The sequence below is a fragment of the Panthera pardus genome, unplaced genomic scaffold (assembly GCF_024362965.1).
Source record: "Panthera pardus isolate Hobbes unplaced genomic scaffold, ASM2436296v1 HiC_scaffold_2, whole genome shotgun sequence".
NCBI classification, from domain to species: Eukaryota; Metazoa; Chordata; class Mammalia; order Carnivora; family Felidae; genus Panthera; species Panthera pardus.
In genome coordinates, this window is record NW_026526765.1 from 1,853,296 (window position 1) to 1,867,966 (window position 14,671).

Genomic DNA, 14,671 nt, shown 5'->3' on the forward strand with positions numbered 1-14,671 from the left:
TAGATGAACCTCTTGAAAGATAAGTGTATGATTGATTAAAGGGCAATCTAAGAAGCTATTATTCTTGTTTTATAACCGTAAGTTATATTCACTCAATTTATCTTTGGAAAGGAAACAAATGATTGTTCATTTCTTTTCTGAAATTATATTATATGGATATCCATATAATTTTGCTGAAAATTAAGGTGACAGGTTTGCTGCTTTTATGATACCAGTCAAAGGGAATACGCTACTTGCCTACAAATTCTGGACTTGTCCTATAATTAGAGAGTGAGCAGCCCAGGCCGCAGTCTAAGGTCGTTTACACTTTTCTTTCCCCCCAGGGTAAGGGTAAGAGCCACTGAAAGGAAAATAAATCTCTCCTCCCAGATTTTCGCCTTGCGTTCAACGTGAGTTATATGAAAAGGAGAGCTACGGAGTCATTCAATAAATCCGAATAATCTATGCCAATTTGGGTAATTTGGGCTTTAAAATAAACAATTACTTCCATCAGTAATTTATGGTCGGAGGAGTGTCTCTGCACTGCAGGCTTTTATCGCGATTCTCAGGCTTACGTTCCTGAGGAGGTTCAACAAGCCAGCATGGAAATAAATATAAAATGGATCCTGATGCGAAAGTACGGCAGGTCATTGAATTTTGCCAAGTTAAAAAAAAAATGTAGGCTAACAAGTAATTTGCATATTCAGAGCACAAAAGTCTTAATTTTCTTGCAATACATGTGCATATAAATATTCTAAAGCTGTACATTATTGGCCTGCTGTGTATTTCTTTTTCATCTGCCTTTCTCCTCCACCCCCTCCTTTTTTTTTTTTTTTTTTTTGAGCGGGAGAAGGGAGAGATTATTTTACACATTTTCATTAAAATGCCTGGGGTCATATCACCTGGGGGGGGGGGCGAGGAGGGGCTGCTACGAACTGGGGCTCCCTACCCAAATCACTCTCCTAGGAAAAATGAGCCCCAAACACCATATTGTTGTAGACTAGTCTGTTTTTATTTACAATTTAAGATATAAATTAGTAGAGAATTCTTGTTAGACAACCAACAAAGATTGTATAACCAGCAATGTTCAAATAAAAACCAGGCAGAATTTATTTACAAAAAGTTTAGATTCCATTGCAATACAACTTGCATAAATTACTAGAAGCTTTATATCATTATAAAAATAAATATCAAATTTGTTTCCACTTCTTAAGTACTCAAGTTCTTCAATCACGTTTTATTTCTACTGTGTACATCTTTTACAAATAAATTTTACAGTAAATCCTATCACACCTATAGAATATATACCGTGGCAATGAAGTGATCAATTCAAGATATCCTGAGAAAAAAGATTGTTTTCAAAAGTCACACATACATCGGGGGAAGCTATACTATGCCAACAAATTCACGTTATGTCCAACAAAGGTCTGTTCTGTCAGAGTCTGTGGCTCCTTCTCCTTTACAGTGGGGCAAGATGCGGTCCGGATTTAGAGATGGGTTTTTTCTATCTGTATATTTATGAACTTGGGGAGAGAGAATGGCCTGCTGACTTTTTTTTTTTTTTCCAAAGCAATTGTGACACCTACCTGTGGACCAAGGAAAAAACCAAATCATCCCAAATCCTTCAGTTCCACATCAACATTATCACATTACAAGAATGAGTCGACCTGAAATGATTCCGCCTCTCTCCCAACATCTTCGAGATGTGTGATTAGTAATTTTGCCTAGTTGTAAAGTAGGCATTTTTCTGAGATGCTGCTGTGAGCCAGGCGAACTGCAGGGTCCTATCTAGTCCATCTGGACACGGGGGCCAGGCCTGATAAACGGCCAGTGCGGCTCACTTCTCTTCGGGCTTACTCTGCAAACACCACCTCTAAAGGCTCTGATGCCCCACGCTCTGCAACACCAGCTCATCGGAGCTATTTATGTGTGTAGTGCAGTAAAAACGGTCCCCCACTGCATACAGATACCCAAATTTTAGTAATCTATTTTTCAAAGAGGAAACAACAGCACTGGTGCCATATACATATTCCAGTGAAAGGAGTGATTCTTCAAAGCAGAACTGGAGTGGCAAAGGGGGGACTCTATAGAGACCAGCTAGGTTCCCACTTAAAGGAAAAACAAAACAAAACAAAACAAAACAAAACAAAAAGACCAAAGAACGCTGCAGTGCTCTGTCCTCAGACTCCAGGACCAGAGGCAGCAAACATACATTAAGCAAGTTCACAGCTCACTTGGTGGAGGGAGGCTGGGGGGGGGGGGGGGTGGGAGGTGACACCAGGGTCCCCACTTACTTGCATTGCTGAGCTGGGGCTTCTATAGGTAGGGCTGGACGCCCCCACCGACCACGGTGCAGCCCTCACTGGCATCTGTCAGGGGAGGGGGCAGTTAGTCAGAACCTGACCCCAGAGCCATCTGTCTCGCAGACAGCTGCACACCCACCAGCCCGCACACCCATGCACACTCGCTCCCCAAACGCACAAAACACTTTGGGGGAACTGTCTCCCCCCTCCCCCCACTGTTGGAGACAGACTGGGGGCATGTTTCCTCTTCCCGTTTTCTCTTCCTGCCCCCTTGAGTTCCTTCCACAGGTCTTAACAACTCCAGCCTGAATTATGAGCAATGGAGGCACCCGGGAGAGGCCAGCGGAAGGGGCCGAGATTCTCGCTGTCTATTTGGAAGAACGGGCGACTCTCAGAGTTGCTAGGACGGTTTGTTTCCTTGCCGGCAAAGGCGAGAGCGAAGAGTCAGTTGAGGCTCCGGGAACCCAGAACACTCTGCAGCTTAAGCCCAACCAACGGGAAGGCAAACTGCAATTTGCATTTGGTGACAATCGGTCTTTTGCCGAAACGAATCAATCAAGATAATAATACTAACAGTAATAACAACGGTAAGCTAAGTAAAACGGAGACAATTAGGGGCAAGCCTTCCTGCAAGGCCAGGGGCGCTCGGCCCTTCCCTCCCCCCCCCCAACCCCGTGCTACACGCCCCCCCACTCCCCGCAACTGCTGGTGGAGCCCGGCTTTCCGCCTACTCCCTGCCCTCCCTTCAAAAACAAAGGCTCCCCCTGCCGCGCCCCAGGGTCGCCCCGGCCCCTCGCCCGGCTTTCTGGGGGGTGCTGGCTCCCCGGGGACCCGCGCGCCGCAGGCAGCCTACCTTTCTTGGGCTCGTAGCCGCCGCCCGGGGGCCGGTAGTGGGGCTCCAGCGGGTGCGCGCCCGCCTTGCCCGCGTCGCTGGCCGCCTTGGGCGCCGAGTGCAGCGCCTCTCCGGGGGCCGCGGCCGCCGAGTTGTACCGCAGGAGCCCCTGGCCCTGCAGCGCCGCGTTCAAGTTCCCGTAGTTTGTGTAGTTGCCGTAGAAGGGCGACGTGTAGTAGAGATGGCGGCCGAGCAGCGGCGAGGCGGGGTACGGGGAGCCGCCCGGAGGCGCCCCGGTCGAGGCGGGCGCGGCGGCCGCGGGCAGCCCCGGCGGCGCGCAGCCCGGGCCCAGGCTCGGCTGCTTGAGGTCCGACGTGGCGATCTCGGCCAGAGACCACAGCTTGGGCTTGCTGGCGGGCTGCGGCGCGCCCGGCGACGTCCGGCTGCCCAGGGGCATCTTGCCGCCGCCGCCGCCGCCGCCGCCGCCACCGCGGGGCGCGGCCTCGGGCGGGGGGCTCAGCAGCGGCGCCTCCACGCCGGTGAGCGGCGACGAGGTCACGGGCTTGGGCGGCGCCAGGTCCCGCTCGCCGTCGTCCTCGTCGTCCTCGTCGTCCTCCAGGTCGTCGTACTTATCTTTGCACTCCGAGCCCGACTCGCACAGGGGGTCCCCCGCCCGACAAGACAGCTTCTCCCCGTCCGACTCGGCCGAGCACGAGTGATCCGTGAGCGAGTCGACGTGCAGGCTGATCCCTGCAGGGGCGCGGGCATGGCTGTGGTGCGCGGGGACAGCACCCCCACCCCCCGCGCCCCCCACGTGATCCCCCACCCCCGCCACGACCCCGGGGCGGGGGCAGCAGGGCCTCCCCCGGGAAGCGCCCGAGGACTCGACCGGCCCCACGCGATCCTGGGTGGCGGCGCGCGGCGTCTCCCCGGACCTCGGCTCTGCGCCCGCCTGGGGAGAAAGCTCCCCGCGGCCTCGCGCCAGCCGCGGCCCCGCTCACCTTCGTCCTCGGCAGAGGTCTCGGTGCCCTCCTGCGCCTTGTCTGGACTCTCCCCCTTGCTCCTCGCCGCGTCGCCCTCCTCCTCGTCCTCGTCCTCGCTTTTGTTCCTCGGGGCCCACGTCATCTTGTTCTCCTTCTTGAGGCGCCGGCGCGCGTTGGCGAACCAGGTGGACACCTGCGTGAGGGTCATCTTGGTGATGATGGCCAGCATGATCTTCTCGCCCTTGGTGGGGTACGGGTTCTTGCGGTGCTCGTTCAGCCAGGCCTTGAGCGTGGCCGTGGCGTCCCGCGTGGCGTTCTTGCGGTACGCGGGGTCGTTGAGCTGGTAAGGGTAGGCCGCGCTGCCGTACGGGTGGTAGCTGATGGCGCCCGCCACCCCGGTCGTGTGCGCGTCGTAGGGCGCGCCCTGGAACCGACAAGACCCTGGTGAATGGGGTGCGCGGGGACCTGGCCCGCACCCGCCCTCCCGACGCTGCCGTTCCCAGGGTCAGGACCGTGCTGGAGCCTCATTTCCCGGCAGCAAAAGAGCAGGGGGAAAGAAAAAAAAAAAAGCCCGCAGCGCATAACGCAAGACAGGCTGTTGACCACGAAAACGCTGCAGTTCTAACCTCGAATTTTTGAACTATTTCACTTTGCTAAAACCGCACAACTTCCCCCCGTTGTCCCTGAGCTGCGGGCACGGATGCACGCGGACGTGCACAGACACAGGCCCGCAGGTACTTTCTTGATATCTAAATTTCTCTGGCTGGCTCCCCCTTCTCCCCCTTCCCCGCCCTTATATGGTTAAAAAACCACCCCAGAGCCCCCGCTCGGCTATTCACCGCTCTAAAGCTCGGCAAATCCAATTTGCAACTCAGAAGCCAGTCACCGTTTCGAATTCTTCAAATACGCGGTAATTAGCATTTTAATTCAGCCTTTAACGTTTAAATTCGAGACATTTGCAGCCTCCGCCAAGGCCCCGGCGACAGGGCCGCTGCCCTGGAATCCCACCGAGGGCGGGCTGCGGCGACAACCCCCCCTCCCCCCGGCTCCCCCCGTAACGGCCTCGCTCGCCCGAAACGGGCGTCACCAGCACCCGGGCCGGGCCCAGCTGCGGAACCAGAGGCGCGCGGGCCGACCCCCGGTCGGGGGAGCAGTAGCTGGCCGCGGCACGCAGGGGACGGGCGCGGCGACCGGGGCTGCCACACGCCCGCCCACACCGTTTTTCGAAAGCTCGGCCTGTGGGACAGATAAAGGCCGAGATCGTGGCGCACCAGGAGGGGTCCCGGAGCCGCCGCCCGCTGCTCCCCCCGCTCCCCCAACCCGGTGACCCCAAGCCCCACGAGTAACCCCCAAGCGCTCCGCGGTCGCCGCGGAGGCCCCAGAGGAGCCGAGACCCGCTCCCCGAGCCAAGGGGAGCGCGCCCCCGGCCCGCTCCGGACCCCTCGCCAGGCTTTGGCGCGCGAACCGAGGACCACCCGGGACGGATTCCCGACCCCAGCAGCGGGGTCGCACTTTTCGGGCTCTTTGGGAACGTCACCCCGGGAGCCAGGGGAGAAGCTGCACGGACCCCCGGCCTGAGTAACGTCGCCGGGCCGGCCGGGCCCGCCAGCGGCGCGAACGGCCCGGGTCCGAGACCCCGGAGCCACCGCCCACGGCACCCTCCCCGCGCCCTCGCGTCCCGATCGCGCCCCCCCCCCCCGCCCCGGCACTCGCCCGCGCGCGGTTACCATGTAGGACGGGAAGCCGGCGGCGGCGGCGGCGGCGTCGGCCGAGTACTGCAGCGGGCTGCCGAAGCCGGAGGCCGCCTGCGCCGTGAAGGCCGCGGAGCCCGGGTAAGGGCTGAACGCCGAGCCCGACGCCGAGCGGGCCAGCTCCTCGCTGCGCGGCGCCGCCAGCGCCGACGCGCCGTACGCCGGGCACGAGTAGAGCGCCAGCGAGCCGGGCGCCTGGTACAGGTAGCCCTGCGGGTAGGACATGGTGGGCGCGGGGCGCCGGGCCCGCGTCACGCCGAGCAGCGGGCAGGGCGCGCGGCGCCCTCCATCCACGCCCGGCCGGGGCGCGGCGCGGCGGCGGGCGCGGGGGCCGCGGGCCGAGGCGGGCCGGCCCGCGCACTAGCCTGCGAGGCCCGCGGGCCGGGGGAGCGGCGGGGCGGCGGCGGCAGCGGCGCGGAGCCGGTGGGCGCAGCCGCGCGCCAGGCCGGCGGTCGGGGTTTGGGGGAGTCTGGAGTCGGGAGTGAGGAGTTGAGGAAGGAGCGCTCGAGTTTCCGAGGGACATTGGAACGCGGAGCTGTCCGTCACGCGCTCATCTGCATATTCGGGCGCCCGCCCCCTCCCCTGCTCCGCCCGCTCCGCCCGCTCCGCCCGCTCCCGCTGCCGGGCCGCGGCCGGGGGAGGGGCGGGGAGGGGAGGGCGGAGGAGGAGGAGGAGGAGGAGGAGGAGGAGGAGGAGGAGGCGGCGGCGGGAGGGCGGGGGAGAAGGAGGGAGGGACGCGCAGGCTTTTGTGGCGCAGTCGCCTCCCGCGCAGCCCCAGCCCGCGGCCCGCGGCCCCGCAGCCCGGCCCGGCCGAGCCCCGAGCCCCGGCGCGCGCCCCCTCCCACTCGATCGTACTCCCGCCGCCGCCCCCCTCCTCCGCCGGCCTGCTCCCCGCCGCCGCCCCCCGTCACCTTCCTCGTGCCCCCCCACCCCCTGCAGCCACTGCCTCCCCCCCCCTCCCCGTTCGGCCCGCGGGGACTGAGCGGAGGCCGTCCGCACGCAGGCCGGTCTGGTCCACTTGGGGGACGCACGGCCCGCGCCCCGCTCTGCGCTACGAAGAGGCCGGCCCAGGTGACCGCGCGCGTGTCCCCAGGCTCCGGCCGGGAGCCGCGGGCCGAAGGGAGGGCGGGGTGGCAGCGCCGGCGGCCCGGGTCCTCCTGGGGGTGGCGTGCGCGGCTCTCACCTCCACCTTCCCGGGTCCCCTCTGCCTCGCCGTGGAAGGCGCCCCGCGTGGCCTCGGGTCCGGTCGCCTGCCCCGCGCCGTCCCGCGTGTCCCTGCGGGACCCGGATCCCGGGCGCCTTCCTCGCGGACTGCCAGGAGGGCCCAGAGGTGAGCTTGCTGCCCCGAAGTCCACAGCGGAGACCCGGGGCTCTGGGCGTGAGGACTTTCCGCTTTGGGGAAGGTTTAGACACACGCCGCCCGTGTCCCACCCGCGAAGATGCCACCCCTCCCCCGAGAGTTTTATTTGATTTTATTTTAATAAGTTGACTCCTCCGTCAGACGTGTGTCGTAAAGCATTCTAGAGAATGACTGTCACCGGACAGACCGCCTCTGGCACGAAGCGAAGCCTTGCTGTCACTTGGGGAGGAAGGAGAAGGAGCCAGGCCGCTGGCAGGAGCGCAGGCAGTGGCAGAGGTAGCCCAGGTAACTGGCGGCTCGGGACGTGCCTCTGGGGGCCCGGAGGGGAGATGCTTAGCGGCGGGCCCTGGGACCCCAGCCCCAGAAAACACTTCACTCCATTGCCCCTCTTCCACCCCTCCCCCACCAGGGGCAGGAGGGTGCTGGGGGAGGGGGTACTGGTCCGGGGGGGGGGGGGGGGGGTTGCTCAGGAGGTCCACCGGGTATCCGTGTGTGCGGTCCTGGGCTGACGCCCACCCAACAGGTGCCCCTTCCCCAGAGGCCGCCTCGGAAAGGTTTCCTGTAAGGTCCAATCGCTGCAGGTGAGGGCTCGGCCTGCAGCCCTCTCGCCCCCACACTTCGCTGCACTCTACCCTGGCAGCCCGGTTGCCGAGTTCTGTTAAGGTCCTGCGGGGGCAGACCCCGGGCTAAGCTGCAGCCCAGTCCTGTTGGCCAGCAGAACTTTGAAGACATAGTTAAGCTGCGTTTGTCTTTCCCTAGGTCCAGGGGAGCCCGTCCCAAACTCAGGTGTCGGGCTTGAGAAGAACCCATCCTCCGTGGCCTGCAGGCTTCTGGCTCCTAGTAGGTGCCCGTTGCCTCCAGCCGCCACCAGTCTTCGGGCTCCTGCCTGCCCAGGGCTCCCCCCTTCCTAAAATCCAGCCTCCTGGCTTCAACCTCCACATCGCCGCTTCCCACACGCTGGGCCACTTGGAGGACCCAGCCCCGTGGTTCCCACCACGCTGCCGCCCCACGTGGGCCGTCCTAACTCAGTGTAGGGCAGACTTTACAGCAATTATTGAAGTGTCGAAAAGGAAAGAGAAAATGGAGGGAGCATACCAGCGTCGGGGTCTGGGATGTTTTTGGTCTTCCAGAGAGGGGATTCTGGGAGGTAGAGGCCTCGAAAGAGAGTCACCCAGGTGGGATGACAAACGCAACAGCCAACGGATCAGATTGCAGGCTTCGGGGGTTCGCTTCCAATTAGATAGTTTAAGTGAAAAAAAAATCAGGTCTAATGTTTATCACCAAGGATGATTGGCCTGCAATGTTTCCATTTCCAAAGGCCAGTTCCTGCTGTGTTTCATTAGCATTTGGGGCTCGTCCCCTCGCCCTCCCTCTCTCTCCCTCCACCCCCCTTGGGCCTGATCTCTGCCAGGGGCAGAAAAGAAAACAGCGAATTATTACAAAAACATCCCCAGTTTGGAGCAGGAGCGTATGCTCCGGATACAGTCGATTTTGACATCAATTAAGTATATAAGCAGACAAGGCCACGTGGCTTTGGAGGGGCTCCCGCCGCCCAGGGCGCGTCTCCACCACGGCTGTCTCCTCTTCGCCTCTTTCGCGCGAGCTGCTGATTCTGAAGACAGCCTCTTCCTCCCGCGTATTTCCCCCCGCAATTACACCCCTCCGCTGAAATCCAAATTCTTCATCCTGCTGCCTGCTACTAATAAAAACCGTCTACCTTGCACTATTAAACAGTCGAATCGCAGTGCCTGCCGCTTTTATTGGTAGTGACTGTAGCAAATTAACATGCCTACGCAGAGACATTAAAACTTACGCTCCGCATTGTTCCTGGAATGTATAAACTTCGTTTCACGTTAAAGCTCCCGGATTTTTTTTTTTTTTAAAGTCACTTTCCTTGTCTTGGATTAAAGTTGGCTGGCTCTTCTTTTAAAACAAGTCAGTGGGAAAAACAGGCTGCAAGCGAGGAGGCCCGACGCGGTGGCTCGGCACGCGGCCGCCCGCGAGGGTGGCGAACTCCGTCCCCGGTGACCGCGGAGGGCGCAGGCCGCGCGGGGAGCGAGCCGCTGGCCCCGGGCCCCACTGGCCGCCCGTGCAGCAGGGCGGGGACCCGGGCGCTTTGGTGGCGGGCGAGGGGTGTCCGGGCGCCCGGCCGCGGCTGTTTTCGTGGCGTCCGAGCCGGAGCGGCGGACAGAGGCGAGGCCCGCGCGGCAGCCCCGGCCAGCTGCGGTGACAGCGCGATGGCTCGTAACCGTCACGTAGGCGGCGCGCGGTTTCGGGCTCGGTTTCCCTCTCCTCCCCTCCGCGCGCTGATGAAAAGAAGTTAACACCGTCGCATTTCTGTGTCTTGTCCCCACAGCCGCCGGTGCCTTTAGAGCGAGTCGGCGTGGACACGCACGTTTCAAGGAGCCGGGGCGTCCTGCGAGGCCGAGCGCGGAGAAAGGCCTGGAGCCGGGCTTGCGCCCGAGGGTCTCTCGGAAGGAGCTGCCGGCGCCGGCCGGGCCGCCTTGCAGACTCGGTCGGCCCTGGGCTCTCGGGCGGGGCGCGGGGAGGCCGGGGAGCGGCGCGGGCCCGGGAGTCGTGCGCGCGGGCGGCGAGGGGGCGCTGTGGCCCGCGGCTGCGGCCTGGTCCCTGCAGCGGTGGCCCCGGCGCAGTCCCCGGCCACTGAACGGCGGTGGGCGCTCTCGCCCCGGCCCGGCCTACCTCTGCCCGCGTCGCTTTAACTTGGGGAAGAAGGAAAACTAGGCCGGGGCGTTTCGATGAACCGAAGCCGCGCACGAACTTGTTTCACTCTGTCTCACTGCCGGGTAATGGGCGCAGTTTGTAGGGTTGGTGGCAACACTTACAAAATGGAACGTGTAATGGGGGGGGGGGGTCGATTAAGGTGAAGCGTACACATTTGCCCCCAGGGCTGTGACTTTCGCCACATCGGCGTGCGCGCGTCAGGGCACCTGCCCAGCGTGTTCCGAATCCCGGCTCGCTGCTGGCCCACGACTTCCTGGGGCCCTGCAGCAAACGCAGCCAGAAGGAGTCGGGGGTCACGAAGTTCGGGTCTGCAACTTCCTTTGTTTCCGTCTCCCTCTGTTTCTCGCAAAGCAGCGCTGGCCGCCGTGAACTGCGCGAAGAGCAAGTCCCAACGAGACGCGAATCTCTCTCCGGCGGCGGGTACCTCCGGGCTCGTCTGACGGGGCTGCAGATGCGGCGCTCTTCGGAGGTTCTCAAACACGGTTCCGGTGAGACCTGTCCCCGCAGAGCGAGCGCGCGGGGGAACCCTGGCAGGCGGGGGTGGGGGTGGTGGGTGGGGGGAGTCCCCTCGCCCCTGGCCTGGAGCCGCCTGCGGCCTCGCGGGAGGAGACCCGAGGGCGCGACCCCCAGAGGCCGGGGGCAGCCCGTGGCGTCGGGGACCCCAGCACCGAGGGCACCTCTCTGGCTCCCCAGGCACCGGTGTTTGGTTACCGGTCGCTGACTCGAGCGTAGCGACGGCAGACCCCGGTCCCTTCGCGCGGGCAGCCGAGTGTGCGTCCTCCCCGCGGCGCCCGCCTCCGACGCGTCCCCCCTTCCGCGCGTCCGGCGGCCTCTGTCCCTGCCCGCCCCCGCCTCCCCCCGTCCGCGTCCTCCCAGCTCCTCTGCCGCCGCTTCCCCCGCCTCCGGCGCGCAGCCCCCGGCCCGAATTCCGTTCCCGGAGACCCGCTTCGGGAGCGGCCCGCGTGGGTCAGCGATCCGCGCGGGAGGCAGGTGGGCGAGCCCCCCCCCCCCCGCCCCCCTGGCCTCTCCCCCCCCCCCCGCCCCCCTGGCCTCTCCTCCGCGCGCGCTCGCGGACACGCGCCCCGCGCGCCTCCGGGAGGGTCTCCCCGCTCCTGCGCGGACAGAGCGGCGGTCGGGCCGGGGTCTGGCTTCGTTGTGCTCCTGGTTCGCGTTTCGGCTTTTTTTTTTTTTTTTTTAAGTGTTTCTGCAAGGCAAACAGTGTTCGGGACAACTCAGCTGCCCCCCTCCCCGCCCCGCGGCAGCGCCCCCCGTCCCCCCCCCGCCCCCCCCGGGCTTGGCCGTCGCCGCTCGAGCGGGGGGCGCACCTCCGGGGGCCGGCGGCGCGGACCGAGCGGAGCCCGCGGGCGCAGGAGCAGGTAGGACCCCCGCTCGCAGGAATACGCTGGCGAAGGAGGCTTCTCTTCAGCCGTCTGACGGCTGCTTTAGCGCCTGTCTGGGGCCGTGTTGCATCGCCTCGGGCTCACTCCTCGTCGGCCGTGTGTACCCCAAAACAGCTCGCCCAGACCGCCGACTCGGGGGCACAGGGCAGGCGCACAGGCCAGCCCGGCCCGTACCAAGCTCTCCCGGAGGCTGTGGCACACCTGGGATTGCTTAGGTGGGGAGGGCAGGACGGTTTTGTTTCTCTTTTGCTTTGGATTTGTTTTGTTTTTCTTTTGAAAAACCGGAGAGCATGCGGAAGCTATTTGACAAATTGCACCAAAACAGTCATCATGAAAACTTCAGTTGGGCAGCGTAGAAATGGCCGACCCCGCCAGGGGGAGGACACTGGGAGGGTTTGCAGATAGGACAAGCATTGCTGTGCAGTCAGAAAGAACCCTCAGAGTCCATGAGTGAAGACGAGCCATTTGGTGGAAAAATGGACCCGAGATAGGAACAGACTCTGTGGAGAGCAGGCCTGAAAAGGCTCAAGGATGCCCCAGCTCCCTAGTGATGGGAAATCAGAGAGTGGCCCAGATGCGACTTTCCGTCCACTGGAGGCCACCGGACTAGGCCCCAGGGTGCAGGCACAGGGAATGTCTCTCACTGCAGTGCTGGCTTAAATTGCTGAGAGGAAAGTAGGGAGCTGTTGGGCAGCACGTGGGAGGTCAGCAGACACCCACTTCTCTGGTCTGCAACCCACTGCTTCCTGGTCCACCACAGAGAGCAGGCCAGTGGAGGCAGGGAGGGGTGGCCAAGCACAGCCCGGCAGCGTTGTTTGCCAAGTGCAAACTGGAGACCCCCGGACCGCAGTCAGCGCAGGCCTGGATACGCAACGTGGGGCATATTTCCTGGAATACGGTGGTCCCCAGGGGTGAGTGTGCTTGAAGGTAGTGCTCCTTGGGTCAAAATGTGTAAGTCCTGAAGGTACAAAGCTGAGTGAGAAAAAATGATCCTCAAAAAGGAAAAGGATTCGGGCAAGATGATGCAGAGGGTGGAGTTTTACGAATGACAATATTCTGTGCTATTTACAGACGGGGTGGGGGGCTGTCCCAGAGGCTGCTGTCACAGTGTAGGAAGGAAGGCCTCCACTCCCCTGCAGGGTGCCTGAGCACTTGTGAAGGGGGGGGGGGGTGGGATTTGGAGGGGGGTCCAGCGCTATTGGTGATATTTTAATTCTGAAAAGTGTATCTGATGTAAATGTCCCACAAAAAGTGAATGATTATTAACTTGGAATGACAGTCACATGCAGTTATGTTACTCTGTACATTTCTATCGTGTGGAAATATTTTGTGTTGAAAATGAAAATAAAAAATAAGAGTTAGCATTTTAAAAAGTGTTATACTACAGAAGAAGTATAATTTAGGGGTTTTACGTAAAAACAAAACAAGGGGGTGCCTGGGTGACTCAGTCCGTCAAGCATCAGACTGGCTCAGGTCATGATCTCATGGTCCGTGAGTTCGAGCCCCGCGTTGGGCTCTGTGTCGACGGCTCGGAGCCTGGAGCCTGCTTCGGATTCTGTCTCCCTCTCTCTCTGGCCCTCCTCTTCTCATGCTCTGTCTCTCTCCAAAATAAATAAACATTAAAAAAATTAAAACAAAACAAACAAAACAAACAACTAGGTCTTGGGTTTGCCGTTCAGACCTTTAAATGGATTTTGTCACCTGTGTGTATGTCTTTGTGCCATTATCCGAGGCCCGGCAGGGGGACGGGCTGCTTGGGCAGCAAGCTCCCCAGGATCACTGTGCCTTCCATCTGGGGTCTGCAGAGTCACTGCCTCGCCTTGTGGGAGGTGGGCCTGGCCCCTGGCTCTGCTCTGGGCGGGGGGCACCGTGGGCACTGAGGCCTCCAGGGAAGGGGAAGGTTCAGGGAGCACTGCAAGTGTCCGTGGGGAGAGGCTTGCCTTGACGCTGAGTGCATTCCCGCATCTTCCCTGATATCACAGTGAACATCTTTAAGAAATTCCAATCTGGGGCGCCTGGGTGGCGCAGTCGGTTAAGCCTCCGACTTCAGCCAGGTCACGATCTCGCGGTCCGTGAGTTCGAGCCCCGCGTCAGGCTCTGGGCCGATGGCTCGGAGCCTGGAGCCTGTTTCCGATTCTGTGTCTCCCTCTCTCTGCCCGTCCCCCGTTCATGCTCTGTCTCTCTCTGTCCCAAAAATAAATAAAAAACGTTGAAAAAAAAAAATTAAAAAAAAAAAAAAAAAAAAAAAAAAAGAAATTCCAATCGAGGTTAGAGAGAGGGGCTGGGGGCAGCACACAGCCTAGCGAGGAAAGGAGAAGAGAGGCGGGCCTGGGAGACAGACGGTGCTGCTCTGCCAGGCTGTGGCCCTTCAACACCGCCTCACTCCTGGAGGAGACTCCTCCGGCCTTTCTTGCCTCAAGCTCCTTCTAGAAACAAGGCACTCTCACTCTCCTCTCCGCTGCAGCCAGAGGGATCTGGGTCTTCACATACAAATCTGCTCAGAGCCCTTGCTCAGTGGGAGAGGCCGCGAGGCCGGGTCCTTTGGCCTGGCCCGTCAGCGATCATAGTGGTCTGCATATGTCATTCTGCTCCCCAACCTGTTTAGAGCCTGGCCAGGAGGTGGGCACTCTTGCCTGGGAACCACCGCACTTCCGAAAGCTTCCCTGTGCCAACATGGCCGAGAGCCCTTTGGAACTCGTTTCTGCCCACAGCTGTAGGCTGGCAGCTCCCCGGCTCTCTGCTCGCAGCACCCTGGCCCACTGGCCTTTCCACCAGCAGCCACACTCCCTCCCTGGCCTGGCCTCTACAGATTGCTTCACCCCGTCAGTCCTTCCCCCTCTTTCTCCTTGGGACCTGCTGGCGTCCGGGTAGGCGGGCTCTCTGACCTCATTCTCCCACCCCCCAGTCCAAGCCTGGGAAAGTCATGAACACTAAATAAGTGTTGAATAAATGAATGAATGAAAGAATGGGTGGATGAATGGCTCACTCCTGGTTGTTCATTTTTACTTGTAAGGGGCACAGCAAGGAGCCGAGGGAGATGAACGGAGAACTGACCCGGACACTTGTGTAGATTTCACCACTGCTTCCCCCTGGGGCAGTCCCCTGCACCTGAGCGTCGTGGACCTCCGGTCATGGGGCAGATCAGATGACAGGAGCCCTGGCTCTCCAATGTACGGCATGATCAATTTTGGGTGTTAAACTTTAGGACCTAATAGATATGCACATTGAAAATAAAGTGGAGTTTTTAAAAAATCCCTGAGTTAGGGGCACCTGGATGGCTCAGTTGGTTGAGCGTCCAACTTTGCTCAGGTCATGATCTCA

The 14,671-nt window shown here is 60.8% G+C and overlaps 2 protein-coding genes across 2 annotated transcripts; one reads left to right on the top strand and one right to left on the bottom strand.

The window, feature by feature from the left end:
- Nucleotides 1–969: 969 nt before the first annotated feature.
- Nucleotides 970–6,288, bottom strand: IRX2 (iroquois homeobox 2). Its single transcript, XM_053906862.1, has 5 exons — nucleotides 5,825–6,288; nucleotides 4,116–4,521; nucleotides 3,136–3,864; nucleotides 2,274–2,348; nucleotides 970–1,565 (listed from the first exon to the last, which is right to left on the bottom strand). Exons 1-4 carry the CDS (start codon nucleotides 6,071–6,073, stop codon nucleotides 2,296–2,298), a joined length of 1,437 nt encoding a protein of 478 aa, XP_053762837.1. The 5' UTR covers nucleotides 6,074–6,288; the 3' UTR covers nucleotides 970–1,565; nucleotides 2,274–2,295.
- On the top strand, nucleotides 6,072–10,990 carry IRX2-DT (IRX2 divergent transcript). Its single transcript, XM_053907638.1, has 6 exons — nucleotides 6,072–6,199; nucleotides 6,591–6,919; nucleotides 7,070–7,178; nucleotides 7,394–7,493; nucleotides 7,968–8,048; nucleotides 9,565–10,990. Exons 1-6 carry the CDS (start codon nucleotides 6,072–6,074, stop codon nucleotides 9,871–9,873), a joined length of 1,056 nt encoding a protein of 351 aa, XP_053763613.1. The 3' UTR covers nucleotides 9,874–10,990.
- Nucleotides 10,991–14,671: the final 3,681 nt, after the last annotated feature.